At 51.1% G+C, this 26,301-nt stretch overlaps 12 protein-coding genes across 12 annotated transcripts; 4 read left to right on the forward strand and 8 right to left on the reverse strand.

The window, feature by feature from the left end:
* Positions 1–39: 39 nt before the first annotated feature.
* Positions 40–654, forward strand: BCR37DRAFT_395633 (uncharacterized protein; the record flags this gene model as incomplete). The annotated part of the gene is made up of 1 exon (XM_040871648.1): positions 40–654. The coding sequence occupies one exon, from the start codon at positions 40–42 to the stop codon at positions 652–654; it is 615 nt and encodes a 204-aa protein (XP_040722244.1).
* A 499-nt stretch (positions 655–1,153) lies between these two features.
* BCR37DRAFT_389752 (uncharacterized protein) lies at positions 1,154–2,419 on the reverse strand (the record flags this gene model as incomplete). Its single annotated transcript, XM_040870765.1, has 1 exon — positions 1,154–2,419. The coding sequence occupies one exon, from the start codon at positions 2,417–2,419 to the stop codon at positions 1,154–1,156; it is 1,266 nt and encodes a 421-aa protein (XP_040722245.1).
* Positions 2,420–4,596: 2,177 nt separating this feature from the next.
* BCR37DRAFT_193899 (major facilitator superfamily domain-containing protein) lies at positions 4,597–7,104 on the reverse strand. Its single transcript, XM_040866326.1, has 4 exons — positions 6,429–7,104; positions 6,258–6,344; positions 5,800–6,164; positions 4,597–5,763 (listed from the first exon to the last, which is right to left on the reverse strand). The coding sequence occupies exons 1-4, from the start codon at positions 6,602–6,604 to the stop codon at positions 4,889–4,891; spliced, it is 1,503 nt and encodes a 500-aa protein (XP_040722246.1). The 5' UTR covers positions 6,605–7,104; the 3' UTR covers positions 4,597–4,888.
* A 500-nt stretch (positions 7,105–7,604) lies between these two features.
* Positions 7,605–8,744, reverse strand: BCR37DRAFT_352281 (beta-lactamase superfamily domain-containing protein; the record flags this gene model as incomplete). Its single annotated transcript, XM_040868117.1, has 1 exon — positions 7,605–8,744. One exon carries the CDS (start codon positions 8,742–8,744, stop codon positions 7,605–7,607), a length of 1,140 nt encoding a protein of 379 aa, XP_040722247.1.
* A 2,116-nt stretch (positions 8,745–10,860) lies between these two features.
* Positions 10,861–12,644, reverse strand: BCR37DRAFT_352254 (alternative NADH-dehydrogenase; the record flags this gene model as incomplete). Its single annotated transcript, XM_040868116.1, has 2 exons — positions 10,861–12,172; positions 12,214–12,644. 2 exons carry the CDS (start codon positions 12,642–12,644, stop codon positions 10,861–10,863), a joined length of 1,743 nt encoding a protein of 580 aa, XP_040722248.1.
* Positions 12,645–12,770: 126 nt separating this feature from the next.
* Positions 12,771–15,213, reverse strand: BCR37DRAFT_194590 (Cullin family-domain-containing protein). The gene has a single exon (XM_040866331.1). It carries the CDS (start codon positions 15,019–15,021, stop codon positions 12,814–12,816), a length of 2,208 nt encoding a protein of 735 aa, XP_040722249.1. The 5' UTR covers positions 15,022–15,213; the 3' UTR covers positions 12,771–12,813.
* Positions 15,214–15,361: 148 nt separating this feature from the next.
* On the forward strand, positions 15,362–17,344 carry BCR37DRAFT_403815 (putative methyltransferase C2C4.06c; the record flags this gene model as incomplete). Its single annotated transcript, XM_040872035.1, has 2 exons — positions 15,362–16,627; positions 17,273–17,344. The coding sequence occupies 2 exons, from the start codon at positions 15,362–15,364 to the stop codon at positions 17,342–17,344; spliced, it is 1,338 nt and encodes a 445-aa protein (XP_040722250.1).
* A 1,308-nt stretch (positions 17,345–18,652) lies between these two features.
* BCR37DRAFT_333110 (uncharacterized protein) lies at positions 18,653–18,913 on the forward strand (the record flags this gene model as incomplete). Its single annotated transcript, XM_040867085.1, has 1 exon — positions 18,653–18,913. A coding segment is annotated over one exon (261 nt), but the record flags the coding sequence as incomplete, so codon positions are not given.
* Positions 18,914–19,196: 283 nt separating this feature from the next.
* Positions 19,197–21,340, reverse strand: BCR37DRAFT_406674 (uncharacterized protein; the record flags this gene model as incomplete). The annotated part of the gene is made up of 1 exon (XM_040872111.1): positions 19,197–21,340. The coding sequence occupies one exon, from the start codon at positions 21,338–21,340 to the stop codon at positions 19,355–19,357; it is 1,986 nt and encodes a 661-aa protein (XP_040722252.1). The 3' UTR covers positions 19,197–19,354.
* Positions 21,341–22,578: 1,238 nt separating this feature from the next.
* Positions 22,579–22,770, reverse strand: BCR37DRAFT_335673 (uncharacterized protein; the record flags this gene model as incomplete). The annotated part of the gene is made up of 1 exon (XM_040867194.1): positions 22,579–22,770. A coding segment is annotated over one exon (192 nt), but the record flags the coding sequence as incomplete, so codon positions are not given.
* A 1,187-nt stretch (positions 22,771–23,957) lies between these two features.
* Positions 23,958–24,837, forward strand: BCR37DRAFT_384207 (uncharacterized protein). The gene has a single exon (XM_040870193.1). The coding sequence runs from the start codon at positions 24,357–24,359 to the stop codon at positions 24,654–24,656; it is 300 nt and encodes a 99-aa protein (XP_040722254.1). The 5' UTR covers positions 23,958–24,356; the 3' UTR covers positions 24,657–24,837.
* A 332-nt stretch (positions 24,838–25,169) lies between these two features.
* Positions 25,170–26,294, reverse strand: BCR37DRAFT_352241 (DHBP synthase RibB-like alpha/beta domain-containing protein; the record flags this gene model as incomplete). The annotated part of the gene is made up of 1 exon (XM_040868114.1): positions 25,170–26,294. The coding sequence occupies one exon, from the start codon at positions 26,292–26,294 to the stop codon at positions 25,170–25,172; it is 1,125 nt and encodes a 374-aa protein (XP_040722255.1).
* Between the last annotated feature and the right edge of the window lie 7 nt (positions 26,295–26,301).

The following is a 26,301-nucleotide window of genomic DNA, read 5'->3' on the forward strand; positions in this document are numbered from 1 at the left end:
TGGCTATCTGGGCTCTTCCTGTCTTGTCCTGTCCTTGCAATGGATGCACACGCCATTTGTACGGAGACTGGCTGCTTGGCTGCTGACTGTCCGCACTGCAAACGACGACGCTCGCGCTACACACCACGATCAACCAGCGCAAAGGCAGCTCAACGGCCAGTAGTCAAGCTCAAACTATGGCCAAGCAAGAAAGAGTTGATGCATCAACCTAATGCTGCCACAGAGCATAGTATAGACTGGACAAAGCTGCAAGAGAGCCCATCTGGGTACGCACAAGCTAGATTGCAAGACTTGACGACACCAGCACGTTACAGCATTCGACGTATTCAGACAGGCGATAATAGACGATACTGGCGAAATTCTTATCGTCGAGTATACAAGCTGCCGCTCTACTCAACTGCGCTGTTGAAGCATTCACCACCGATGTCTGCAGCCTTTGCTTCAACTCAAATCCAACCGCAACTCTCATCGCGATCACTGCACGACAGGCTGACAACAAGCTTCTACATCCTACTCGTGCGTCTCTATGCATTGCTTTTGACTGCTGTGGAACGAGCAAGAACATTAGGCATCGGGCGCATCTTGTCGGGTGTCGACTTTCGTGGCATTCGGCAAGTCAAGACACCAGTCGACCTCGATCTCGAAGCGCAATGATGGATTGGACTGCTGCAACTTCTGAATGTGTCCATGAGACTTGTGTGGTGCGTTATGCAGACTCGCGAGCTCTTATGGTTTCTCGTTGTGTGTGTTGTGGTGCAGCATTCTCAATCTTGCCACCAAGCTGATGCGTATTCGGCCCTCGTCATGCCTTGGCATGTCAGGCTCCTGTGCTTTGCGTTCCAAGCAGACAAAATGCGAACCTAAGCATACTAGAATCGCTCATATGAGTTTCGCCACATTACATCCAGATTCATCTTCTCTCCCTATGTAAGATATCAGAGAAGCTTAATTCAACCTCGCAAACCAAGTGCCAGAAGGTGAAAGATTCATTTCATGTCGTCAGATGTGCCCGAGTGGTTGAAGCTTGATGAAAAGAGCTACGATGCTTGGTGATTATAGAAAAGCAACGACTTCTTATTCAGACGTCGCAGAAAGAACGAAAATATGTGACGGTGGCGTACGAAGATGGGTACAAGCAATATGTACTCAGCTGTCACAGATATCTCACTGCCCTGGAGATCGCTTCAAGATCTTCTTGGGTGGCAGACTCTGGTGCCGATACCATTCCCTGGTCGGGAATCAAGTTGTCCCAAGCCACTAAACTTGTATGGCGTTTGAAAGCCTCATAGACGTCAGTGCCATACTCAGGATACTCCTTATGATGGAGAGGTCTTGGCACAGCAGGACCAATACTCTCAGCTGCGAAAAGCTGGAAGGACTCACCGCAAACCAAGGGAGAGCGCCAGCGAAAAATTTGACTTTCATCGACGCTTACGCGCTCTTGACTAAACTCGCCCGAGTCACCTTCTTGCACTATGCCAGTGCCAGCAGGACTCACAAGGAACCAAGAGTTCTGCTGCTGGAATAGCGTAGCGAAAGCCCAGGCTTCACACTCATCATGATGATGAAAGTCTTCAACGATGATGCCAATTTCGCATTTGCATAGAACGGGTACAGGTCCATCTGATGTGTGATCTCGCATTCTGTTGAGTACCCATGGCAAAAAGGTCTCCGCCGTCTGAGGGAGGTTCTGAAGTGCCAAAGTCCTTGACATTGTGGACTTTACCGAACACCCAGTCGAAGTACCCACATTGGACTGCGGGGAATTTCGCTGATCAACACAGACCTGTTTGTTCTTTTTTTTGTCCTTTCCTTTGTCCTTTGGAGGCCGTCGTGCGAAGTGAAATTCGTCTCCCGCCGGCTGTTCAATGACTCGAGGCGGAGTTGTCATTTCAGTCAAAAATAAAGGTGGCAAAGTGCTGGAAAGAACCGCCACGAGTGAAGCGATCAGATCGGACTGCGTATTTGTCCTCTGAAAATCAACGGTATTCTTGGAAGTCAACCCATACTTTTCCTTGACTTTATCAAGAATCAACCACTTATTGCTCGTGAGGGCTGGAGGCAATTCAATTGCCTCAGACCTCCAGAGGAACTTGAACCAACCGAGGTTACAAAAATGTTGGACAGGCGGACCCTGAAAATGGTTCTGTCGTTCGGTTCGATAGCCTTTAGCAAGCTCAGTGCAAGTTTTGGCGCAGGTCTTTGAGCTGACACTTGCAAATGGGGGATAGGCGATAATGAATTCGAGTCGCTTAGACTCTAGAATACCTCCACCAGCAGCTTGACCAGAAGTAGACGTACCAGGATCGTGGCATTGATCTTCTTGTTTGGAAGGTACGCAGCCAGAAAGAATGCCTCGCATCTGCCTAGAAACAGAGAAGAGGACGAGCAAGCTGGTACACAAGTGAGGGACGAACATTGGTTTGGGAATGATTGTCTGAACAGGGCTGGCTTGATGAGTAGTAGCTTCTCTTATGAGTGACCTTTAAGAAGAGGTAAAACTCAGTCCAAGTCAGCGGTGTTGGTTGTGTTGTGTGCCAGGTGAGAAAGATGCGCAGGAGAAATTGGCCGCCAGGCTCTTTCATACCATTTGACACTTTTGAGGAATTGCAACAGGAATCGGCGAAAGATTACAGAGTTCGAAGACAAGCCTGAACTACATGACAACGCTTCGACGCTGTGACGATGTGACAAACAAAGCTTGGCATGACACCTGTCGTGATCTTCGAAACAAATGAGGTTCCGTGTTGCAAAATTGAAAAGCTCCATTGCAAAGCATTTCTGACAACACTTCTCCGGTCCATTGGAATAACAGTCCGAGAGCGCTTCCCTTAAGCAGCAGCTTTGGCTTCGAGGAAGGAAGTAGCCTTGATATTTTCGCGGGAGCCATCTGACTGACTCCTTGATTACAAGCACGCCGAATGCAGATGAGCCATTTCTGTCAACTTTGTAAATATGTCACATGACATGTTTTGGGCTCGATCGCAACATATGTCGTAGAAGCTCTCGTGATGCATCTGTCCGGGAGTGAAAAGAATCAGTATAGAGAGACATACAACTATGGAAAAGACACATGCGAGGGAGCAACACCACGCCAACATGGTCTCATGCGGTGTGATCGGCAAGACCGATCGCTGCAGTGTGGCTTGCAACCCCTTGATCTTGCTGATGCCCGCGCTTGCCAAGATTGCAAATTTACGCTGCAAGCTACGATCAGTGCAAGCGCAAGGTAGCAATGTTGCAATGCATGGCGGCATTTTGGACCTTTGTCTCGAATTCAGTGAGCAGTCTCTTGATTGAATTATGGATGAGCAATGAGCACCAGGAGAACGACAGCCATCGTGCTTCACGTAGCAGCTGGTGGGCTTGATACACGGTCTGAATGGAAGGCGAGCGCAGGAGAGATGTATCGGCCATTGAGTGCGGAAGCCATTGCACGGAGATTGGATTCGCTTCTCCAAATCAGCTTTCAAGTACGAACCAGATGCGGCCGAGTGTTCATCTGCATCAGCTGAAGAAGATGTGAGACTATGCGCAGATGATCAGAGCACTTGTAAGAAGACTGGTTGTTCTAGCAGCACTTGTATTCGAGGCTGGCATCTGACCTCCCAGAGAGAAAATTAAGGATAGTCTGGGCACTCAGCAGGTTGCTGTAGATGAGCAGAAGTCAATGCCTGCGGTGTAACATTCCCCTTGAAGACCCAAGAACAGCCAGAGGCTGCTTCGTATAGAAATTGTTGCGCTCTTGCTCATGACTGGGACTTTGCCTGCTGCACAATAGCTCTGCTGAAGACTAGCGACCATGCATCGCAGTTCTAATTGAAGTAAACCTTGAGGACCAACTTCGCTGCATTACACATGTGCATCAAGGGCTAGTCTAGACCTTACAACTGCACTTGTCAAGTCAGCCTTTCATACCCTAGCATGCTCCTCAACCATGATAGATACGCATGAGACAGGCATATCCCGCGGCGACAACGACAACGAAGACAAAGATCAAGCTATCCTTTCATGCTTGATGAATGTGTGCTACCCATGACATTCGTTGCCCTGTACTTCTCATATTGCAATGAAATGCTTCATCACGGGTGAAAAAAGACGCCTCATCGAATTCTGCAGCACAGATGTGGCAAGGAATGCTGACAGCACCGCATACACCCGACCAGTTTCAGTACGAGTCCATGAGATTTGGTTTGCCTTCAATCGACTTCGGTCTGCTTTGACGAAAGCACCCTGTAAAAGTCTAGAGCGAAGGCGGTGAGCATACAGAACCATCTCACATCCGTCACAGCCAGCAAAAAGCATAACTATAGCTACATCGCCCAGAAATCCTGTTCAGAGGCGTAATCTGCTCCGACAGCTAGAATGTCGAGATCTTTCGAAATTGCATGCTAGAAATGGATTGTCCATGACCGCGACATCATTACTTGCCATTGGTATCGAAACACTTTTGCATGTCAGGGAGAAGCCGAAATCTCGAGCCACATCTTTGCTGCATTCTCAGTCTTGCCACCCGGGTGGTGTGCTTCCGGGTTGGTTACTCCACCAACAGGCTTGCCAAAGGAGGTAGCCTGTTTCACCTGTGCAGATGTTGTGCCACACAGAGAATGAGAAGCAGCAATTTCTGGCCTTTTATCTTCAGGGTGCTTGCCTTTTATCTTCAGGAACAAGCGTACATCGAGCAGCACCTTCTTCCGAGATTACCCAACGCGCCAAGCGTTTGGGCATCGGTACAGCAAGGCTTTGAGTTGCGATGAACAAGTCGCTCAATCTAAGCACCCTGCTGCTATGCATGTGCACAACAAAAATTTGCTATGATGTATTGCAACCGTGCCTAGCTGCAATGAAAAGGTGTACTAATGAAGAAGACCAGGGACTGAACCCCTTTTTACAGGGTGTACCTGAAGTGGATCGATCGATCGCCTGCATCAGCCTTGATGGCCTGGCCAGCTACGACAGGCTCATCCCCATGTGAAGAGCCACGAGCTGTATCGCAGAGCACATCACGCTTCTTGTTGATACGCGCAAAGTGGAATCGCAAAATGACTGCAGCGATGGTCGCAAGAGACAGCAGTGCAATGACGGTCATGTAGCCCTTTTGATAATTGGGTGCCTCGTTTTTGCGGTAGAGCCAAGTCGATGCAAGACCACCAGAGTTGGTCATGACAATCATCATTGCCAGTGCTGTAGCACGACGATAGTGGTTGGCGAAGGAATTTGAGGCAAGGGCCAAGTAGGCTGGCACAGCAGTGTAAATGCCAGAGACTAGGATCATTATGGCGAAGTAACGAGCTCCAAATGCACGTTTGTCGCGTGTGCAAGTGTACAAGATGGCGAGACCGGCAATAGCAACGAGTTGCGGGAAAATGACGAAGGGTGTGCGCTGCTTGACCTTGTCGGAGTAGTAAGAACCAGCAAGCGAGCAGATGGCCGACAAAGCATAAGGAGGAACAGACAAGAGCTGCGTCACCCAAACGGAGCGTTTTCCAAGACCAGCAAGAATAGTGGGCAAGAAGTAGGCCACGGAGTAGACGGCGACACCAGAACCAAAGGCCATGATCATGAGGAGCCACATGTGAAGCGACTTGAACACGCTGCCGACCTCTGACCAGGAGAATTGCTCGTGCACTTCCGAGTGCCCAGTTGGGGAGATCATTCGTGTAGCGACTTGCTCCTTCTCTTCTGGTGTCAAAAAGTTGCTGCGCTCCACATCATTGGGCATGAGGAAGTAGCCAATGACGCCTGCGACGACTGTGATGATTCCTGATGTTAGATTTGCCAGCGGAAGAAGAGGCATACCTTCAATAATGAAAATCCAGCTCCAGCCATTGAGACCACCGGCACGAATAAGACCGAGTGCAGCAGCGAGGAGACCGCCGAGCGAGCCAGCAAGACTGGAAGCAACCCAAAACATTCCAATACGCAGCTGCAACTCGTGCGGCTTGTACCAACTGGCAAGGTAGAGGATGATGGCTGGCAAGATTCCTGCTTCAGTCAGACCTAGGAAGAAGCGGTCTGCCCAGAGGCCGTGCTTGTCCTTGACGACACCTTGAAGGGTACCGACAATGCCCCACATGACGACGAGCGAAGGAAGCCAAAGCTTGGCTCCAACCTTCTTGACAAGCAAGTTCGAGACGAGTTCGAAGGCGATATACGGCACATAGCTGGTGAGTTAGCAAGTTGCCATCTGAAATTTTCGCCTATCTGATCGTGTGCCAGCTTAAGCTACACGACAGACGTGGGCTGCAGGATCGTACAGAATGGTGAGGGCAATGCGGTAGTCGTAGTCGCTGAGCTTGAGGTCCTTCTCGAGACCATTCAACCTTGCATTTCCGATGTTGGTGCTGAAGCCGTTAGCAAACACTGTGTAACGTGAACATGTCAACACGCCGCAGCTTAAGTTGCTGATGTGCAGGAATCAAGCTTACCGATCCAAGAAAGACAGGAGATAGAAGATGACCATGAGAGGCACAACATTGCGGTCAATTTTGCGTACAAGACGCTTCTCCTCGAGTGTGGTCATTTGCGCATAGCCTGTGAGCTTTTCTGGCCCTTCTGACGAGGTTCGCTCGATATTGTGGAGGGCTTCTTCCTTCCGCTCCATAGCTGCGTATCTGTTGGTATCACAAAAGTCGAGGCACTAGCAGGGAGAGGCCTCTTTATACAAGCTAGGCCAGGTGCGGGTTGGTCGCGTCTCAAACTTTCGCCGTGGCTGTCTCCTGCAGCAGATTCGCTTAGACGGCGCGTGCCGAAATCAGCTTGTTTTTGTGGAGGTGACTGACGGGCCCACTTGTGACTCACAGGCCAACTCGGATGTGCGATTTCCTCTGTTCAGCTGTCAGAGGAGACATACAATAGCAGCATGAAGGCTGTCGATTGTTTGCATCGTTTCATGCTGCGTTTGCTACAGTGCTACAGTAGCAAGAGACCCGTTGAATTCTCGTGTTAAGAAGGCCGCGGCTGAAGTTGCCAATTAGGGAGCCTTCCCCAGGATTCGAATCTGTATAGAATCTGCAGATGTCCGTGTCGGTAACATTGGACCGATGAACGGAGCGGCCTGTGCACTGCGCGGTCACTGCAAAGTCCAGACTCAGTGCAGTATCAGTGCAGACTGCCGTGACTCAAGCTGACAGCAGTGTTCACCAGTCACAAGTACTCTTGAGTCGCAGACATGTTGCAGATTTGCGTTGCACCTTTGCTGGCATGCTGCTGACCAATGTGAACTGGCGGCTTTGCGACAAAGAGCCTGGGTCACCAACAACGAATTTTTTGGCAGATGCGGCCCATCATGCGGGGCGTGACCTGCTACTACCGAAATAAAAAGACTCCGCGTAGTCTTCAGCACACGAGTCTCGAATATTTGCTCAGTGCTCACACCTTTGCAGTAGTCTTGCACAGTTCATTTGCAGACGAGCAGCTCTGGGCTAACCTGACCCATACTTTGCATGGAATTCCTCTCAGGAACTCATATGGCAGGCAATCGTCTAGCGCTCCAGCGACATCGTCAACAAGTCAATCATCTTGTGGAAAGCCTTGATGCTTGCATCATGTATGCATACATGTCCTTGCTTGATGCTTGCATCACGTATGCGCACATGTCCTTGCTAAACCTCCATAATCTCACCCATATTCCAACTCTCAAAGCCTGTAATACCTTGCTCCCTTGAAAACCGCTCGAGCTCTTCGCGTGCCTGGTAGACTTCTTCGCCAGCCAGTGTGAAGGTACCCCAGTGAATTGCCACAGCGCGCTTCGCTTGTACTTCCTTGTACACCTCGACTGCTTCGATTGGACTGATGTGCACAGGCGACATGAGTCGACGCGGTAGATAGGCGCCGATGGGAATCATGGCAAAGTCAAAGGGACCACGCATTTGTCCGATCTGTGCATGAGCAGGACAGATTGGTAGATGCGCGAGTTCAGCTTCTGAAGCACCTTCCAAAGCAGCAGGTATCGTACGTCTTCCTGTATCACCCGCAAACCAAATGCGTTTGCCGTCTTGTCCTTCGATAGAAAAGGATCCCCATAGGGTCATCTGTTGGTCATTGAGACCGCGATTGGCAAAGTGCTGGCCAGGTAAGAAGCTGAGACGTACGCTCTGACTGAGCTTCTCAAAGACAATCTCGTCCCACCAGTCGAGCTCAATGCTCTCAATGCCACATGCATCAAACCAAGCCTTGTTGCCGAGTCCAGTAGCAAAACGAATGTACGGGAAGCGCTTCTTGAGTTGAGTGACTGTATCGACATCTAGATGATCGTAATGACAGTGGCTGATCAGAACGAGATCAATTTCTGGCAGCTCATCGACTGTTGTAGCTGGGCGCGTAAATCGTTTTGGACCTGCGAACTGTACAGGCGAGCAGCGATTGCTGAATACTGGATCACAGAGAATACGCAGACCGCGCGTGGCTTCAGGAGGACGCGCCAATTCTAGATAGCACGACGCATGGCCCAGCCAAGCGACTTTTGTTGAGGCTGCATTGCCAGATGCAAAGTTGGGTTTCTGCCAGCCTACGCCTTCATGTACGTCCACAGGTATTTTGACACGACTCCCAATTTCGCCCCTCAAAGCACCCAGCATGAATTGCACAGGCGGCACACGCTCGCCGAAGGATGGCCATGGGTTTGTGAATTGCTTGGTGCCGGGTTTCGGGTGATGCGAGCGGTGATTGTCGGGTATTGCTCGCGCGGTCGCCACGGATGTAAAACGAGGTGTGTTAGAGAGAGATGCCGCTGCAGAGACCATCGTCCTACGCATGCGCGGCTGCTGGCCCGTGTCTGGTTCGCTGCGGTATCTTGGACGTTGCAGATGGCACGACTGCCCATCTGAAGGGAAATTTGACGACGACGACAACGACGACGAATCGACGATGACCCCTGGTTCTCTCGAGGGCCAGAAGACTCTTGAATGCCTATGTAATCCTCCTAGAATGGAGTACATGACTACTTGTGATCTCTTCTATGTGTTGCAAGCCGATCTTCATCGCAGCTGATCCGTTCGAGATAGGCAAAAGAACGAATCGATATGGCCGAACGGCTACCAATGCGGATTAAGTTGCACAGCGACAACCCTTGAAGGAAGTAAGAGCATACACTAGGCCAGCTAAGCATGCTGAATTTTATATTCATGTAGAGTGGTCAGTTTTTGACACGACAAGTGCTATGACCTATCGCCCACGAGTAACTTGCTCATGTAAATCCACATCAGCTGAAAGGCAAGAACCTCGTGTGAAACATTTGATCCTCGATCATGGTTCGCCACGCCGTATCTTTGCTTTTCTACAGCTGAGATGCAATATGTGGTAAGCAACGATTGATATCTGATGCAACTTGTAAGCCGATATTCTTGTGCAAATACACTCAAGGCTTCTGAAAGCAAAATGAAAGCTTTTCGGCCACATGGCAGAGTTGGTGAAGCATCGAAAGCACTGCTCCACAATGGAAACATGGAGAGGTTTTGAAAAGACGCAAGGCGAAAGAGGTTGAAGGACAGTGCACAGTCAGCGCTCGAGCCATACGAGCAGTATAAATCCTCCAGGTAGCCTCTGTGCAGAAGCAAGCCAGAGGATGACGACTATCGGCGAGATCAGCCCCATGACTTCCACGCAAGCAGATCGACCACGCGCTGCTAGTGCTCCACACACAACAACGCCTGCCACTCACTCTGCTGTACCAGTAACCACGGAAGTGACGGGTACGAATGATGAGCCAGCTCCTGTAGAGACCGCGAGCCACGCTGAGCCGACGCAACCGACTTGCTGCTTCTGCACTGGACAGGTCAAAGGTGAGTACGACCGCTGGTGGTGAAGATGACTGACGTGGTAGCGTACATGGATCGGTTCAAGAAGTGGACAGCGCGCGACAAGCAGGCTCAAGCGGGGCAAGAGTCCAATGCTGCGGTTGCAGCGCTGCGTGATCCAGCTGCACCGGTGCGAGACGAATGAGGTTGATGTTGCTGGCTGAGGACGTGCATGATCATCGACTGGATCATCTATCAGTTTGCATCTCTGATTGTAGTGTAGAGCAAGACTCCAGACAGTGAATAATGGCTTGTGTACTGTTCGAAAACGTTAATGCGCAGCACAGGAAAGAGTCGCTCTTATGCTGTGGTATCTTGTGCTGCGAAAAATGCAGCAGTGAACGAAGCAGTATAGTCTGCCTCAATCTCTTCTTGCGAGAAGACATACTCTTCCTTCCTCAGGCGATTTGGGGCAGCAGGCTTGAGGTGTGCGTAGAGACAGTCATTCCAGTGTGGACAAGATGGTATACCGCCAAGCTTGATGGACGATTCAAACCACTTGCACAACGTGCGCTTCTTTGATCTGTAGTAGTTTTGTATCAGTTGTGCCTTTTGCGATGCAGAAACTGGCACAGAGACTGCAGGAAAGATACCAGAGGACCGTTGACGACAGAGTGGACAAGAGGTCTTTTTACGTGCTGGGTCAGAGATTTGCGCCAGCTGCTGTAGTCTTGCCATATTCAAGGTTGCCTTACTGCCTAATCCATGAGATCCCTCGAGCAGCGCAAGTCTTTGGTTGTAGTCATGCAAGACGACAGCCTCAGGTAGGGACAGAGTGCTCGCGACTTGCTTTGCGTGCCAGTGTTTGAGACAAGTCAAGCAGAATACATGATGGCAGCAGTCAAGGATCCCCAGGAGGTCCTTCGGCTGCTCGAGGCAGATGCCGCAGGGCTCATTCATGGTGGTGGAATTGCTGCTGGTGGACTCAAGGACACCTCCAATATCGGGGTATCCAGCATCAGTCTACTTGAGTAGCTAGCAAGATCACTGTATCAGCAGCTGCAAATGCATTACTACGCGCTCTATCAACACAACGCCAAGGGAAAAGAAAGTACAGGGAAGACTACTGCCTGCTAATGTCCCGTCCGAGCAACTTGGTCTTTGTGTAGTCAAACACAACGAGTGCACGATTACGCAGGGAAAAGACCTGCGAGATGTAGGCTGCACGCCAGAAAAGGTAGGTGGATGCACCACCACTCGAGAAAGACCCGTTGAAGAAGGGAATCTGCAAGTCTGCAATGGCATCACCACGGCCGACGTACGCAAGAGATCCTTGGTGGGAGTACTCAAAGGGCGTGGCTTTGATGGCATTGAGTGCGCGTTTCTTGTTGTCGAGCGTCTTCTTGAGGGATGCACGCTCTTCTGCCGTTGTACTGGAGGATCGGCTCATTTGGTCCATGAGGTAGTTGATTTCTCCCTCAAGCTTCTCCGACTTGGCCATGTCGTTGAACAGGTGCGAGAGGTAGGTGCCCTGCTGCGAGGCTGCCTGTGCTGTGGGTGCATACTTGGTCGCTGTACAATCACCAATCGCCCAGATGTTCTCTGAGCCTTCCACCACCATAAAGTCATTGACGGCAAGACCACGACGAGAGTTCTTCTGTGCTGGAATCTCGGCCATCATGTTTTTGATGAGTGGACGTGGTGTGTTGCCTGTTGCCCAGACGAGCAGACCATACGGTACCTTTTGCGTCTGCTTTGTACCATCTGGCTTAGTCACCTCGCAGGTCACATCGCGCTCTGTGACTTCCTTGACCATGGTCTTGGTGTGGATGGTAATGTCCTGCTTCTTAAAGTTGGACTCGGTGTAGTCAATCAGCTGCTTGGAGAACATGGGCAGGACAGAAGGTAAGGCCTCAATGAGGGTCACCTTGAACTTGTCCTTGATCTCCGGGTACCAGTCGAGCAAGTCTTCGTTGAAGAAGTCACGCAGCTCAGCGGCAAACTCAATACCAGTAGGGCCACCACCCACAACGACCATATGCAAGAGCCGTTCCTTCTCCTCCTCGGGCAACGTCTTGAATTGGGCCGTCTCAATACAATCCATGATACGTGTGCGGATCTTTTGTGCATCCCAAGTCTCCTTCAAGAAGCAGGCATTCTCACGTACACCCTTGATGCCAAATGTCTGATTCTCTGCACCAACGCCGACAACGAGGTAGTCGTACTTGAGTTCCGTCTCTGCTACGGCACCTTTGAGCTCAGTGTTATCGGTGATGGTGATGGTTTTGCGCTCTGGGTCAATCTTGGTGCAGTCTGCTTCGTAGGTCTTGACGGCGGCCTTTTTGTGGCGCGTCATGTGTCGAATGGGCTCCATGATGCTGCGCAGTTCAACAGTGCCAGTGGTTGTAGATGGAAGAAGGGGCGTGAAAAGGAAGCTAGAGTCAGCTAGGGCCTTGATAAGACAAGATGAGCATACTAGTTTCTCGGTGAGACAATCACGACGTTGTAGTCTTCAGCATGGATGTTCTTGAGCAGAGCACAAGATCCCCATCCGGAGCCTAGAATAACGATGGTCTTCTTACTTGGATCCTGTTCAAACTGCTGGCCTGGATGACGATTCTGGTAGACTTCATACGTGAACCAGCCGAGACCTGCAAGTGCAGAGAGGTAAGTCACGCGCCAGGCTTTCTTAAAAAAGCCGGCCTTCTTCTTGAATGGTGGCGGCGGCGGAGGCGATGCTGCATAGGCTGTGTGACCTGCAGCTGCTGGCGGGAATGGCGGTGGAGGTGCGATAGGCTGCCCGGGTGCTGCATTTGACCGCGGTAGCTCACTGACGAACCTGCGAGCGAGGCCCGATACGGCGAGGGTCGATGGCCGCGTCTGCCTGATGAGCCTTGACGCGATCATTGCGTCGTGTCGAGTGCCTGGGAGATACGCCTGACCCGATGGCTTGATCTGCTTTTGTCTGTGGTGTAGCAGCCGACACACAACACCCGGGTGCGCAGTATCAGATAGATGGACTAGATGGACTAGTACTAGTAATGGATGACTATATCCCAGTAGATAGACTAGACAGCTACGCCTCGTACACATACTCCTTGTCCTGCCGACTCAAAAACTCCCGCTCAATCAGCTTCTCAATCGCCTTCTTGATGTCCCCAACCTTCGGCGTACCACGGCCCTTGATCGTGTCAATCACACTGCTAATCAAGTCAGCGTGCGTCTTCCTCTTCGCAGCCTTCATGATCCGCACCGTCGCAGCTTGAATCTCAAACGAACGGTCCTGGTCCACACGATCCATCGTCGCCTGATTCTCCTCCTTCGTCTCCTTCATCTGAATCTGATTGATCTTGACGATGCGTTTCGCACTCTTGAAGCCATCATTCACCATGAACTTATCACCGGCATTGACCTCTTTGCCTTTGGGTGCTTTGAGCAACACACGCGTCTCGGGACGACCACACGCGAGAGATTGCAGTGTTCGATGCAGCTCGCCTTGCTCTAGACCCGTCGCCTCGCCAATCGCTTCCACCGTCAATGTCTTGCTAGTGTTGAATAGCAGCAACACCAGACCCTGAAACATAGAAACCTGCAACTCCCGCTCGCCAGCATCAAAGCGTGCCTTCACCTGCAAATGTCCCAGTGTGTGCCGCCACATGAGCTTACGACCAGCTTGTGCCTTGCCGTAGATTGCTCCGAAGGCATCGAGTTCCTGCTGCATAGCATCCGGCAACTTGCACTTGACATCGGCGTACGTCGGCCATGAACCTTGTGAGATGACCATCACATCAAGCTGCTTGTTTTGCAGCTTCCGATTAAAGTCGCGCGACAAGTCGATATCCTTAAACATGTTTTCGAGGTTCTGGGTAAATTGTGCACCACACTCAATCTTGAGCTTGTTGAGGAGTGAGGCTTCAGCGTCATTGCTCGCAGACTTGTTGAGCAACAGGCGTTTTGCGAGATCCTTCTTGTAGAATGCCTCAAACACATCCTTGCTTGCGATAAAGCGAATCAAGTCCAGCAACTGATCCATCCTCACCTCGAGTGTTTGCTCATCAAACTTCTTGTTGCCTTGCCGCAGCACTGAATCCACATACTTGGCAATCAACTCTGCAGGTCGGTCCCCTTTGCTATTGACAAAGACATTGAACTGCTCCCGCAGCAACTTGACCGCCTGCTCATCGCCACCAAAACTCTTCAGACAAATCTCATCCATGTCGCGTTTGAAGTCCAGCAGCGTCTCGACCAGATTGTCAGATTCCATGAGTCGTACACCGTCTTGCTTGATGAGTGTTGCCCAGTTCTGAAGTAACGCAGGACGGCCGCGTGGCCGCTCGTCTGATTCGCTGATGTATTCATATGCCAGTTTGAAGCCATCGAGGTCGCGTGCACGAAAGAGTCCCTCCACGCCCTTGAGTAGTTGAGCTTCAACATTGTATACCATAATCTCTCGGACCAACATAGAAACCGGACGAGTATATTCACTGGACCAGTAATCTTCTGCTCGATTGCGCTCACTCTTCTCGAGTCCATCGACATTTCGCAAATATGCACCGGCATCCATTTCATAGACTTTTGCAGAGAATTGCTCGAGGTACGGCCGAAGATGATGAACGTGGCTATCAAAGCCAGCCGACAGACGTCCAGTATCCCGCAACATTTTGACGGATGCCAACTCGATTGTATGTCTCGGCCCGCGCCGTATACCGGCATGCCTGTCTTCATCAAACAGTGCATTAAGGGCTGCTGAGAAGTTGCCCAAGACTGCCTCATCAAGGACATGTTCGCGAAAGAGACGCGTGGCGAGATCATCGATCGCCTCGACACCCAACATGCAGCGTCTGTCGAGGTACCAAAAGATGCAGCGCACGAGATTCGCTTGCCTACACCACGTGTGCCAAGTATCTACCATCAAGGTACACACGTCCATGGCATTCTGACTTTGGCAGCGTGGTAGAATCTCCCTCTGCAATGCCTGTGCTTTACGTGTCAATTGCTTGCGTACAAGCTCCTCACATTGCGTTGAGCGACCGCCTCGGACAAGCAACTCACAGCCATGATACAAGTCTTGCAGGCCGGTAATTTCTTCACCTTGCAACAAACGGCCGAGCGCGCTTTCGAGCTTTAAAAAGGTTGCGTCATAGACAGCATCGTCTTTGCTTTGTGACCCACTTATTTGTAGATTCTTGATTGTGAGTTTCTTGACGGGTGCTTTATCGCCTGACTGAGGTTGTACGATCGGTGTCTTGGCTGTATCGACCTGCATCGGCTTGTCCGTCAGCATACTCTTATTTGTGGTCAAGATTGGAGTACCTCTTTGATGCGCGGTCGCTTTGAATTTGAAAAGGCTTGAAGCAAGGTGAGTTGCTTTTGAGGTGTTGATGAGACGGAGGCTGCTGTACTGGACCTGCGCTTTGCACTTGAGCTCATGGTAGTCTGGCTGGTGGGTTGGATGTCGTGGTGGATGTGGAGCCTGCAGCTAACGAGTTCTTTCTACTTCTACTTCTACTGTCTACTCTCGACTCTTTACTCTCTACTCTCTACTTGCTGTTGCTTTTACTCACTATATTGCTAGACTGCTAGACTACCTATAGTCACTGCCAGCCTGCTCATGGCCCAGTAGCATGGACTTCTACATCAAAGCTGCAAAAGTCATCTCTGCCCTGGATGCAAAGCAAGGCAGCATCAAAGGCCTCACCCTCCAATCTGGTGATAAAAATGGGCCTCGCACCTATGCCCTCGTCCTCGAGACTCTCAAGTATAGAGCGGTCCTTGAAAAAATCATCAAGGACAGTGGCATGCTTTTAAAGGAACGCAAATTGGCTGCACAGGGACCCTTGTGTCTCGTGCTCGTCCATGACTTGCTCCTCAACAAGGCCGGCATTGTCTCGAATGCTGGACTCTTCAAAGATGCCGTTCTCAGGCATAAGACGCGCTTGAATGCAGAATGGGTCAAGGCGAAGATCAAGCTCAAGGCAAAAGACAATCAAGCGCTGGCAAAGCGTGATGAAACCTTCATCCCTCGATGGGCAAGAGTGAATACCCTCAAGACATCCATGGAAGCCGTCTTGGATAGTCTCAGCTTCCCAGTGGTCGACTCACTCGAAGCTCTCAAGGTCGGGAGTGTCTACATTGATGTACATATTGAGAACCTCCTCGCCTTTCATCCAAACGAGACACTCAACAAGCATAAGCACTATCTCGACGGCAGCCTCATTTTTCAAAACAAGGCGAGTTGTATACCCGCAGCGATCCTCAATCCACACCCAGGAGCGCATGTGATTGACGCCTGTGCAGCACCAGGCAACAAGACGTCCCACCTCGCTGCACTGCTGCAAGGTACCGGCAAGTTGTTTGCCTTTGAGCGTGATCCACGGCGTGTTCAGGTCTTGCAAACAATGTTGGACAAGGCCGGTGCGCCTTGTACCGTTGCGCATCAGGATTTTACGCGCACGGACCCAAAGGATGCGCAGTACGCTCAAGTCACACATCTCCTACTAGATCCGTCTTGTTCCGGTTCAGGAATTGTCAATCGTCTCGACTACCTCACTGAACAAGATGCCCAGCCTGAAGACACGGTTGTGGATGAGCGCTTGGAATCCCTGGCTGCTTTTCAAAAGGCACTCCTCCTGCATGCCATGCATTTCCCGGCTGCCCAGAAAATCACCTACTCGACATGCTCTGTGCATGCGATTGAGAATGAAGGGGTGGTTATAGCTGCGTTGAAGGCACGGCCAGATTGGCAGGTGGCGGATCGAAGCGAGGCACTACCGAGTTGGTCTCGACGAGGTGTCTTGGCAGAGTGTGACAACAACAAGCAGATCAGCGAGGGATTGGTGCGTGCCATGCCTGGAGAACACGGCACTATTGGCTTCTTCATTGCAACTTTTGTCAAGAGACCTGCTATTGCCGTGGCAAAAGCACCAAGATTGACTACGACGAAAGTGCAATGGAATGAAGAGGATTTGACGTTGCTGGAGCAAGACTTGCATGTACTCATCCTGCTGCATCGTCGGCACACCAATCAGCACCACAGTGCGACGTGGTTTCGCCATCTCAAATTGCTAATTGCATCGCTCTCACGCGTGTTGGAGGAGCCTTCATCCAGTGAGCGCTGCAAACATATGCTAGATCGTTGTCGTTCGCAGTACATTTCCTTTTCACAGATTATTGGGACTGGTCAGTATGTTGCTTTGGGGAGTGTGTTGATTGCTATTCTTGCACGATGTTGGCGGATTTTGGATGTGCACGCACGCGAAGCTGGCGTGATGCTTGAATCGGAGGCAGTGCCGGTGTCACGACAAGAAGTGGAGCAAGTGCAGGCCAAGGCGATGTTGGCAGGCAAGCAAGTCACGCGAGAGGAGGTGGATTTGGGTGAAAAGGTGTCGAGGGGAGATCTTACCAAGATGGCCGCTGAGGTGGAAGCTGAGTCTTTGCAGGTGACTGTGGAGGAGCAGACAAAGAAGCAGAAGCAGACGAAGAAGCAAAAGCAAAAGCAGAAGAAGCGAGTTTTGGGGTTGACTACGACAGAGAAGGAGAAGCCTGCAAGCAAGAAGGTGAAGAAGAGTGAAGCTGCGGCGGATGAGATTGACGACATTTTTGGATGAATAGTTAAATCGTTGAATAGTCTGATTGTAGATGCCGTCGCCGCCTGGCCTTGATTCAAGCTTAACCGGGATGCTGGCAGCTGGATCTGTCGCCTCCTCGGGATTTGAATCGGCGGGAGATCTCTCGCTGTGATTGGCTCGATTGGCAGGTGAGATGCAGCCGGGAACTGGACAGGGAATAGATGCAGTAGCGGTGTAGTCTGTAGCCACGTAGTACTGAGTCACTGCGTCTCGTGTAGAGTCAGCATCTATAAGCATCTATCATTACAGCACATCCCAGCAACTGCAGCCCACAAATGCCATCTATACAAACACCCGCTGAGTCAGCCAGCAGCCGAAATGAGATGGCCGCGATCTGCACGTGATGTCCAGCCAATCACACGCGGTCGCCTCGTCTGCGATGTTCGGCAGCTCGTTCCCTCGTCCAAGCGTATTTGTACTCTGCTCAGTGCTCAGTTGTACTCACTCACTCACTCGTTGCTGCGTAAAGTGCTCGAGTTGCCTGCTTCACTGAGTACAAGAGACGCCGCCGCCCGCTTCCAAATCCTCCAAACACAAAATCTGCTCACTGCTCGTTGTCCTTGTCGTCGTCTCAAGCTCCATTGATTGATACGCTGCTGCACACTGGATCCGCTTCCTAGCCACATCCTCATCTGCTACATATAAATCCAAGGAAGACAGATTTCTCTGCCTTCTTCCAAGTCCGCTTCCAAGGCCCATTTCCACAGGCCTTTCAAGCAGAGACCCATAGCCAACTCGACCCTTTGAGGCGCTAAAGGCTACCCAGCAAACAAGAGCAGCATCACAAGTACACTCCAACAGTGCTTGTGCTACCCAACATCATCGCGATACATCACGCTCAAAACAACTCACCAAAGGCCCATCTAAATCAATCAACCAACCATGTCTTTCTCATCCCATTTCTTCGATCATGTCAGCACAGGCCTTACGCCCTACGGGTCAGCCAATCCCAACGTCCAAGATGCAGGGAATGTGTTTGACTACCAATTCAACGAATCAGCACCCCGAGCCTCGCCCCCCGGTGCCCATCATCAGACATTCGAGCAAACAACCGAGATCAACTACAACTCCGCGTCCGGTGCTGGCTACAGGCCCGAGCGGTCTCTCTCCACGTCTTCCTCCAGTGTCGCTCAAACGGCCGTCACAACAAACGCCGGCATTGCAAAGCCTAAAATCACAAAACGGGCACGTTCCAACCGATCTGCTTCATCCTCCTCGCCAGCTATTGGTACCAGTGATCTTGCTGGTTCTCAGTCGCCCGAAGTCGAAATCGACGGTAAGGGCAAACGACCTGATCGACGCGCCAAATTCCTCGAACGCAACCGCATCGCAGCGAGCAAGTGTCGCTCGAAAAAGAAGGAGTGGACGAATAACCTCGAAGCAGCTGCTCGACAAGCCTCTCAGCAGTCTCGCGAGTTGCATCAGATTGTTGCTCGGTTGCGCGATGAGCTGCTCGTGTACAAGACGGAACTCATGCAGCAGCGTGGATGCTCGTGTGGCGAGGTGGATCGCATCATGCAACGAACGGGCGGCAATGCATCACAACAGCAGCCATTCTATGACCATGTCCACCAGCAGCATGAGCACCAGCAACAGATGCAAAACAATCAAATGATGCACCAACAGCATCAGATGAATGCCGCCTCTGGCTACAACGACTCTGGCTACTCAAACTACGAGGCTACCTACATGGACGGCCCATAATTGTTTATTGCGATTCAAGTGCTCTTTCGTTGATGATCAAACACAAAAACAACAAAAAAACTTAAATGAGGATGCTATTGGGTGTGTGTGTACAGTTGATTGAGAAGATTGGGGTCTTGGGGAAGTTGATGCTTAACGAGATCATGACCTTTTCACGACACTGATGACTTTTTTTTCTCATGCAATAGTCTATAACCTCTTCGCTATGCGTTTCGCTTTACAAACTTGTTCGTATTGTTTAAATTCCCGCCCTACTACCTACGACCTGTTGACTTTAGTGCTGTCTTATGCTGGCGGCAAGACTGCTCGACATACTGGACATCGCAGGCGTCGTTGCATCCACGTCTCCAAACAATCACTGTGATAGTAGTGTTTGCATGGTGTTCGCATAAACCCACGTCGCCAAACCCCAGCTGCCAATAAATGCAATCCAGCTGTTGTAGTCTCAGGGGACGTGTCTGGTACAACTGTACGGTGTGGTAAATCGATCGACGCCATGCAAATCGCACACGTCGCTTCATCATTGCCCTGTGCGGCAAGCAGGGATTCTTCATCTTCTGCAGGAATGGCGTGGTAGTCATACACAGAGGGCAACGATCGACTCCAACTGGCTGGCACCATGAAGCGTGGTCCAAACAGGGCTTGTCCACCCAATAGCATAATTTGTAGCCATACCCAGCTAGCAATGCCAAGTGCAGCAGTGACATTGACTTCCTGAAAAAAGACATTGCCGTTGTAGCAAAAGAGGTAGAGCACGAGTGACATACGGCACGCGGAGATACCACCGACGTAGGTGAATGACAGACTCTTGCGATGACCGCGCTTGAAATGGCGAAAGACTTGGGGAAGCCAGTAGGAGTTGAGGAGGAGAAGACCCGTGATGAGACTAAGGTCGCGAAACCGTTGTGGTAGGTAGGCGATTTGAAGGGAGACAAAAAGGAGGACGAGTAGGGCGAAATAGAAGCGAACATAGAGTGCCGATAGATCGCGTCGTTCAATTTGTGCCTCTGTCAGAGGCGCAGGCGTTTCTACTCCAGTGGTAAGCGTCTCTGCTGAAGCTTCTGGGGTAGGTTCAGTTGCTGGAGTCTGAGTAGGCGCTACTTCAACCAATTGTCGATGCATGCGATAGATGAAGAGGAGATACCTCAGCCCATATAGCGTCATCAGCATGATGGAGAGAAACGCTGCTGCCATGAGTGGAATAAAGAGTGCTGGAAGAGTCAATCCCAGGACAAAGTAAGCAACGGCATGGTAACCATCCAGCAGACACTGCAAGCCAATAGACCACAATGAGATGCGCCAGAGATGTGAGGGCGAAGCAGTTTGCCGCATTTGACGTGTAGTCAGGCCGATTTGTGCCAAAACAATAAGGATGAAGAAGATGGCGTGGTCGTGTGCTCGACGATTGAGCAAGACTTCCCGCAGACCGTCGCATTGAAGATGCACATCGACATGACAGTCTTCGGAAAAGACAAAACAGCTCATTTGTACTGGCGGAAGCACTTGATATGCACGTCCCGTGTGATATGCATACTCTTCCTCTGCTACCTGTAATGCTTGTGGGGTGCCAAGCGTCCTGTGTAGTTGGCAAGCTGCAAAGTAGTTGCACTCTGATTCAACCCCATCATAGGGTCTCTGCTCAGAGATGCGTGTCTGCAAGACTGTCGCGGCTGCTTCTCGAGTGAGGTTGAAGGTGGATGCATTGGCTAGCATAGGGGCATAAAACATGCCGCCTGCTTCAGTGTGGTCACTAGCGAGGAAGAGGAGGCCGCTTTCGTGATGATGCACGCCTTGCAGCTCAAGATCTCTTGTGCTCCATCCGCTGCGAGATGTAAAAGTGAAGGAGGCCCTGGCCCGTGAGGCACCGGCCGTCTTGATGAAACGGTCGTCTATGCTCGCACTCATCTTCCCGCCACCAGAGAAGAAGGGCTCGGTGGTATTAGCATGCGATGTTGAATGCCACGAGCCTTTGAGGCTGCTGCTTGCATTCAAGTAGAATGGCAGATGTTCGTGAGAGTCATAGGCCAAGGCCAGATTGGGTATTTCGTCAAGATGCGCCTGCTGAATAGTCACTGTGTGGTTCAGCACTTGGAAGCGTTTATCGTAAGTGGCATTCTTCAGCAGCCCGAGATATGTTTTGTCATGCTCGAGCTTCCTGGCCGTCTCTTCAAGCAAAAGGCCGCTGTCCCCGGAATTTGTATTGGAGATGATGTAGAAGAGGACGAGGAAGATGAAGAAGTTGGGCGCATTGTAGCGCGAGCTTGGGTCCATTTAGCTTTCTGGCGTCATGACATGTATCGTGAGTGTCTTCTATCCGGCAGTCTCTTCCTGATCAGCAGCAGTAGCAGCAGTAGCAGCAGTAGCAGCTTCTTGAGTTGTCGCTGGTCGTCGTCGACTGCACAAAAACAAGAGACACCAACCACGACCACCACAAAGAGACAGACAGCGTGCAAGCATCTGTGCATCGCAGGACACTCTCTCACCATTTCTACACTGCATGCCCTCCGAGCATCACATCTAGCGCGCCAGTCTCGCAGTTTCTGGCACATCTATCGCCTCAATCACACATCCACAACAACCAGCATGGGTTACGGCGTGCCGGCGGGCAAGGCACATGACGCTCCCTACATGGGACAGAGTCAGTCTGTGAAGCGGTATGGTCTGCCCGTTCGGCAACAAGCCAATCCACTGGGCAGGCCTCTCGGGCAAACTGCACAGCAGCCATTATCCCCGAAACGCGAGTCGGCCGTCAATGCACAACCTCTGGCGCGTACACAGAGTGGATTGCTGGATACAATCAGCTTGCACGCAGCGCATCTCTCGAGAGGTGCAAGCGCTGTCACTGAGTATGTGCCTTTTGATGAGAATGACTTGGATGATGACCTCGATCTGGATTTCGACGCGCCGGGACCACCTGTTCTCAAGGCACAGGATACACATCCTGTCGAACTCAAGGAAGCGAAACAATCGACTGGTACACCTGTCGAGCCAGTCAAGAAAGGAAAGCGCAAGCTGCCTTGGGTCAAAGATGAAGCATCAAAGTCATACGGCCTCAAGGTCCAAACGCCAGCCAAACCCAATGCCTTCGACATGACGGCAAGTGCTATGAAGAATAGCAAAAAGGAACTCATGAGCAAGCGCAAGGAAAGCACGGTCTTGAGTAAGGCGCTACAAGCACAAACGAGTCGACAAGATTTGGCAAAAGTATTCCTGAGCAAGGAACAGCAGGCAGTCGTGAGTATGATTCGAGACGGCAAGAGTGTCTTCTTTACAGGCTCTGCTGGAACAGGAAAGTCAGTGCTCATGCGCGAAGCCATCAAGGAACTCAAGCGCAAATATCCTGGCGTTGAACAAGTTGCTGTTTGTGCAAGTACTGGCCTCGCAGCATGCAATATTAGCGGTACAACCCTTCACTCTTTTGCAGGCGTCGGTCTCGGCAACGGTACGGTAGATGAGATGGTCAAGTCTGTCAAGAAGAACAAGCGCAGTATCAGTCGCTGGACAAAAGTCAAGGTGCTCATCATTGACGAAATTTCCATGATTGAGGCAGGCTTGTTTGACAAGCTTGAGTCCCTTGCTCGCGTACTCCGCAAGAATGAAAAGCCCTGGGGTGGCATCCAGCTCGTTTGCACGGGAGACTTTTTCCAACTACCGCCCGTCATGGGAGGCAACCGCGACGCCAAGTTTTCGTTCGAGTCACAAGCATGGAAGCAGATCGATCACACAATCGAACTACAGACTGTATTTCGTCAGAAGGATAGCGAATTTGTCACCATGCTCAATGAGATGCGCACAGGCACACTATCTGCAAAAACTGTCCAAGGTTTCCATGATCTCGCACGGCCCTTGCAACACGACGACGGCATCTTGCCAACAGAACTCTTTCCAACGCGTGCTGAAGTTGACCGGGCCAATGCAACGAGAATGCGATTGTTAAAAGGCGAAGTGCGTATCTTTCTTGCAGAGGACTCTGGCGGTACCGATGAGAGTCGAAAGCGACACTTGTCTAGCTGTATGGCACCTGAAAGACTCGAACTCAAGCAAGGTGCACAAGTCATGCTCATTAAGAATCAGAGTGAATACCTTGTGAATGGTTCTCTCGGTCGCATCATTGGTTTTATGAATGATCGAACGTATACCCAGTGCTTGGATGAGGCCGGATCATTCAGAGATGAACTCTGGCCGGACAATCCATGGGATGAGGCAGATTTGGCTGACGACTCGATCGCTTCGGAGCGCAAACGTATCAAAATCGAAGCAAACAGGGCAGCCATGTCCTCCGGCAGGATCTGGCCTCTCGTCAGATTCACCGTTCCAGGCTCCAGCGACATCACTCAGCTCATTTCCCCCGAGCAATGGAAAATGGAGCTGCCGAATGGAGACTTGCAAGCTGCTAGGAAGCAAGTACCACTGATTCTGGCGTACGCCATGTCTATTCACAAGGCGCAGGGCCAGACCATTGAGCGCGTCAAGGTGGATCTCGGGAAGGTCTTTGAGAAGGGTCAAGCTTATGTGGCCTTGTCTCGGGCTGTCTCAAAGGAAGGCCTCCAAATCTTGCACTTTGACAAGACAAAAGTCATGGCGCATCCACGCGTTGCAGCCTTCTATCGCGAGCTGGCAAAGCAGTCCATCAAGCCTGCTGACGAAATTGAGGCGGACTTGGAGGAGGAACTCATGCGCGCGCAAGACGTACCCCCTCAAAACACGCAGCAGGTCTTTGATCAAGCACGACGTGACCCTATCCGCGCATACATGGGTGCAACCAAGAAGGTCATTGCATCTGGCTGGAAAGTTGCACGATAGAAAATGTTGCTCAGCATTCATGCTCAGCATCGCAACATCTAGTATATCCTAATCCAACATGTACAGTATAGAACAACACTCCCAATATAAAGCTGCCCTCAAGCGGACGCTGGCGCAGGTGGTCCCTGCTGACGATCTGGATGACCTTGCTGCTGATGTCGCACAGCAGCTCTTGCTGGACGAGGTTGACTGCTCAAATTCTCTGCTACCCTTGTCGCTGGCTGAGCTTGCTGAACTGTCTATAGCAGATGTCTTCGGATCTGTACTACAAGGCTACGCTCAAGCTGATTCGGCCTTGTACGCCAGCTTCTTCCTCGAGCATCTACACAAGGAAACAGAGCCCTCACCTGACAAGTCGAGATTGTCGACTACGAAACGAGCTCGACGACGAGCCAAGACTGAGTTGGCTACAAATACTGCAGTGATAACAAGCGAAGCAAATGACGAGCTACCACCAGACTGCTGTGAGCTATGTGAGCGAACCATGCCACTCACGGTTCATCACTTGATCCCCAAATCCGAGCATTCACGCTTGCTGTCACGACAGTCTGCCAGTCTTACAAGATCATGGCTGCTTTCTTCAGAAAACACAGCAGCTGTCTGTCGACCGTGCCATACAGCTATACACCGCATCATGAGCAATGAGCACCTGGCAGAGCGTGGCAAAACTATTGAGGCCTTGTGCAAAGATGAGGATATTCTCAAATGGATTACATTCGCACGGGGACAGCGGACAAGCGATCTCAAGACGGGTCATCACAAAGGTCTCAAGTACAGGAGATGACCAGCTCCGGGCAGTCTCTGCCTCTTCTCTAGGTCTCTCTTGGCTTCCCAGTTGGTCTTTGCATTTTGAGTGTGAGATTTGTTGAACGGCAGCAAACTTTTGACCACCTGCACTTGGGCCCTACTCTACTCAAGCTGATAAACTGGCTATGGCTGTGAGAGTGTCCGCTCTATTCAGCTCTCTGCCTAGCAGAGACGAGGGCGAGTGAACAATCCTACAGCCATGGCACGAGAAATGATGTCATTAGCATGTATTACCTGATATACTCCTCGGAGCTTGCATGGTGACAATTCTTTTAAAGCTGATCTCTATACAAAGCTGTTTTCTACTAGAAGATTGCTTGTGGCAGAGGCGAGTTGCTAGGATGACACGCTATCGATACCCAGCTCACTTGGATCGCCAAATGCGCGGATGACAAGAACTCGATACATCTACTGCTGAGCCCTCCGTCTGCTTCACTCAATCATCTAGTAGAATGACTTGCTGTACTATGCTATATATGCTATAGATTATCTAATCAGAAATGACAAGACTCGCTGCCTTCCGTAATCTGTTCATGACTGCAAGCCCTTCATTCGCTTCTTGAACGCCTTCAACAAGGACCAGAGACATGTCTCGCTCGTCGCACTCTCGAAGCAGGCCAAAGAGGTTCCTTGATACCTGAGGCAACGTCTTGCCAAGCTCATAATCTCGGCATTTAAGCGACTCTGATAGGGATGCCGGCCATGACTGTGACCGTAGAACGGCCACCTGGTCAGACGGTATATCGCCAATGCACTCTCGCATCCGCTGCTCGAGGTCACCCGTGTATGTCTCAAACAAGACGACCCGAGCTGTCGGCGAGTAGTGCCGATACTTCATGCCAGGCGTCCGCGGCACCTCTGCATCGCTAGCGTCGATACTAGCCTTTTGATACACCCGTGTATCTTGCCATCCGTCTATTTTCCGTATCTGCTCCAGAGAGATACCTCCAGGCCGTAGAATAACAGGCGGCGAGCATGTACCATCCACCACAGTGGATTCGAGACCGACTTGTGCTGATCCACCATCTAGAATCAAGGGCACTCTGCCTTCTAAATCATGCATAACATGCGCTGCCGATGTAGGCGATGGCCGCGTTGACGCGTTTGCCGAGGGCGCAGCAAGAGGAACACCAGCGCTAGCAATCAATGCGAGCGCAATCTTGTGCTCCGGCATCCTCACAGCAAACGTACTCTGACCAGCTGTACATAGCGGCGAGATGGCGCTACCTTCGGGCAGCGGTATGATGAGTGTTAATGGACCGGGCCAGTACTGATCAATCAAGGCATCATAGACACTTGGCCAGCCTGCAGGACAGAGCAACCGTAGCTGTGCAAGCGATGCGACATGCAGAATGAGTGGGTTGTCTGACGGACGCCCTTTCGCCTTGTAAATCTTGGCGACCGCATCCGTTTGTGTCGCATTTGCGCCAAGGCCATAGACCGTCTCTGTCGGAAACGCGACGAGGTCTCCTAGCTTGAGCTGATCTGCTGCAGCTTGTACATGAGCCGCCGTTGGTTCTTGCAACTTGACTGTCGGATTGTCATAGGGATGCGCACCCCGTTTCTGCAGGAACTGAACATGCGAGGCAGACACTTGAACGATGCGCGTCTTCATCAGCAGC

Source organism: Protomyces lactucae-debilis, assembly GCF_002105105.1.
Source record: "Protomyces lactucae-debilis strain 12-1054 chromosome Unknown BCR37scaffold_27, whole genome shotgun sequence".
Taxonomy (NCBI): Eukaryota; Fungi; Ascomycota; class Taphrinomycetes; order Taphrinales; family Protomycetaceae; genus Protomyces; species Protomyces lactucae-debilis.

Coding starts and splice junctions, on each gene's coding strand:
- BCR37DRAFT_384207 (XM_040870193.1), top strand. CDS start 24,357: ATGCCACTCACGGTTCATCACTTGATCCCCAAATCCGAGCATTCACGC.
- BCR37DRAFT_194590 (XM_040866331.1), bottom strand. CDS start 15,021: ATGCTGACGGACAAGCCGATGCAGGTCGATACAGCCAAGACACCGATC.
- BCR37DRAFT_193899 (XM_040866326.1), bottom strand. CDS start 6,604: ATGGAGCGGAAGGAAGAAGCCCTCCACAATATCGAGCGAACCTCGTCA. Junction 6,345..6,428: donor CTCCTGTCTTTCTTGGATCG/GTAAGCTTGATT, acceptor TAACGGCTTCAG/CACCAACATCGGAAATGCAA. Junction 5,764..5,799: donor CTGGATTTTCATTATTGAAG/GTATGCCTCTTC, acceptor ATCTAACATCAG/GAATCATCACAGTCGTCGCA.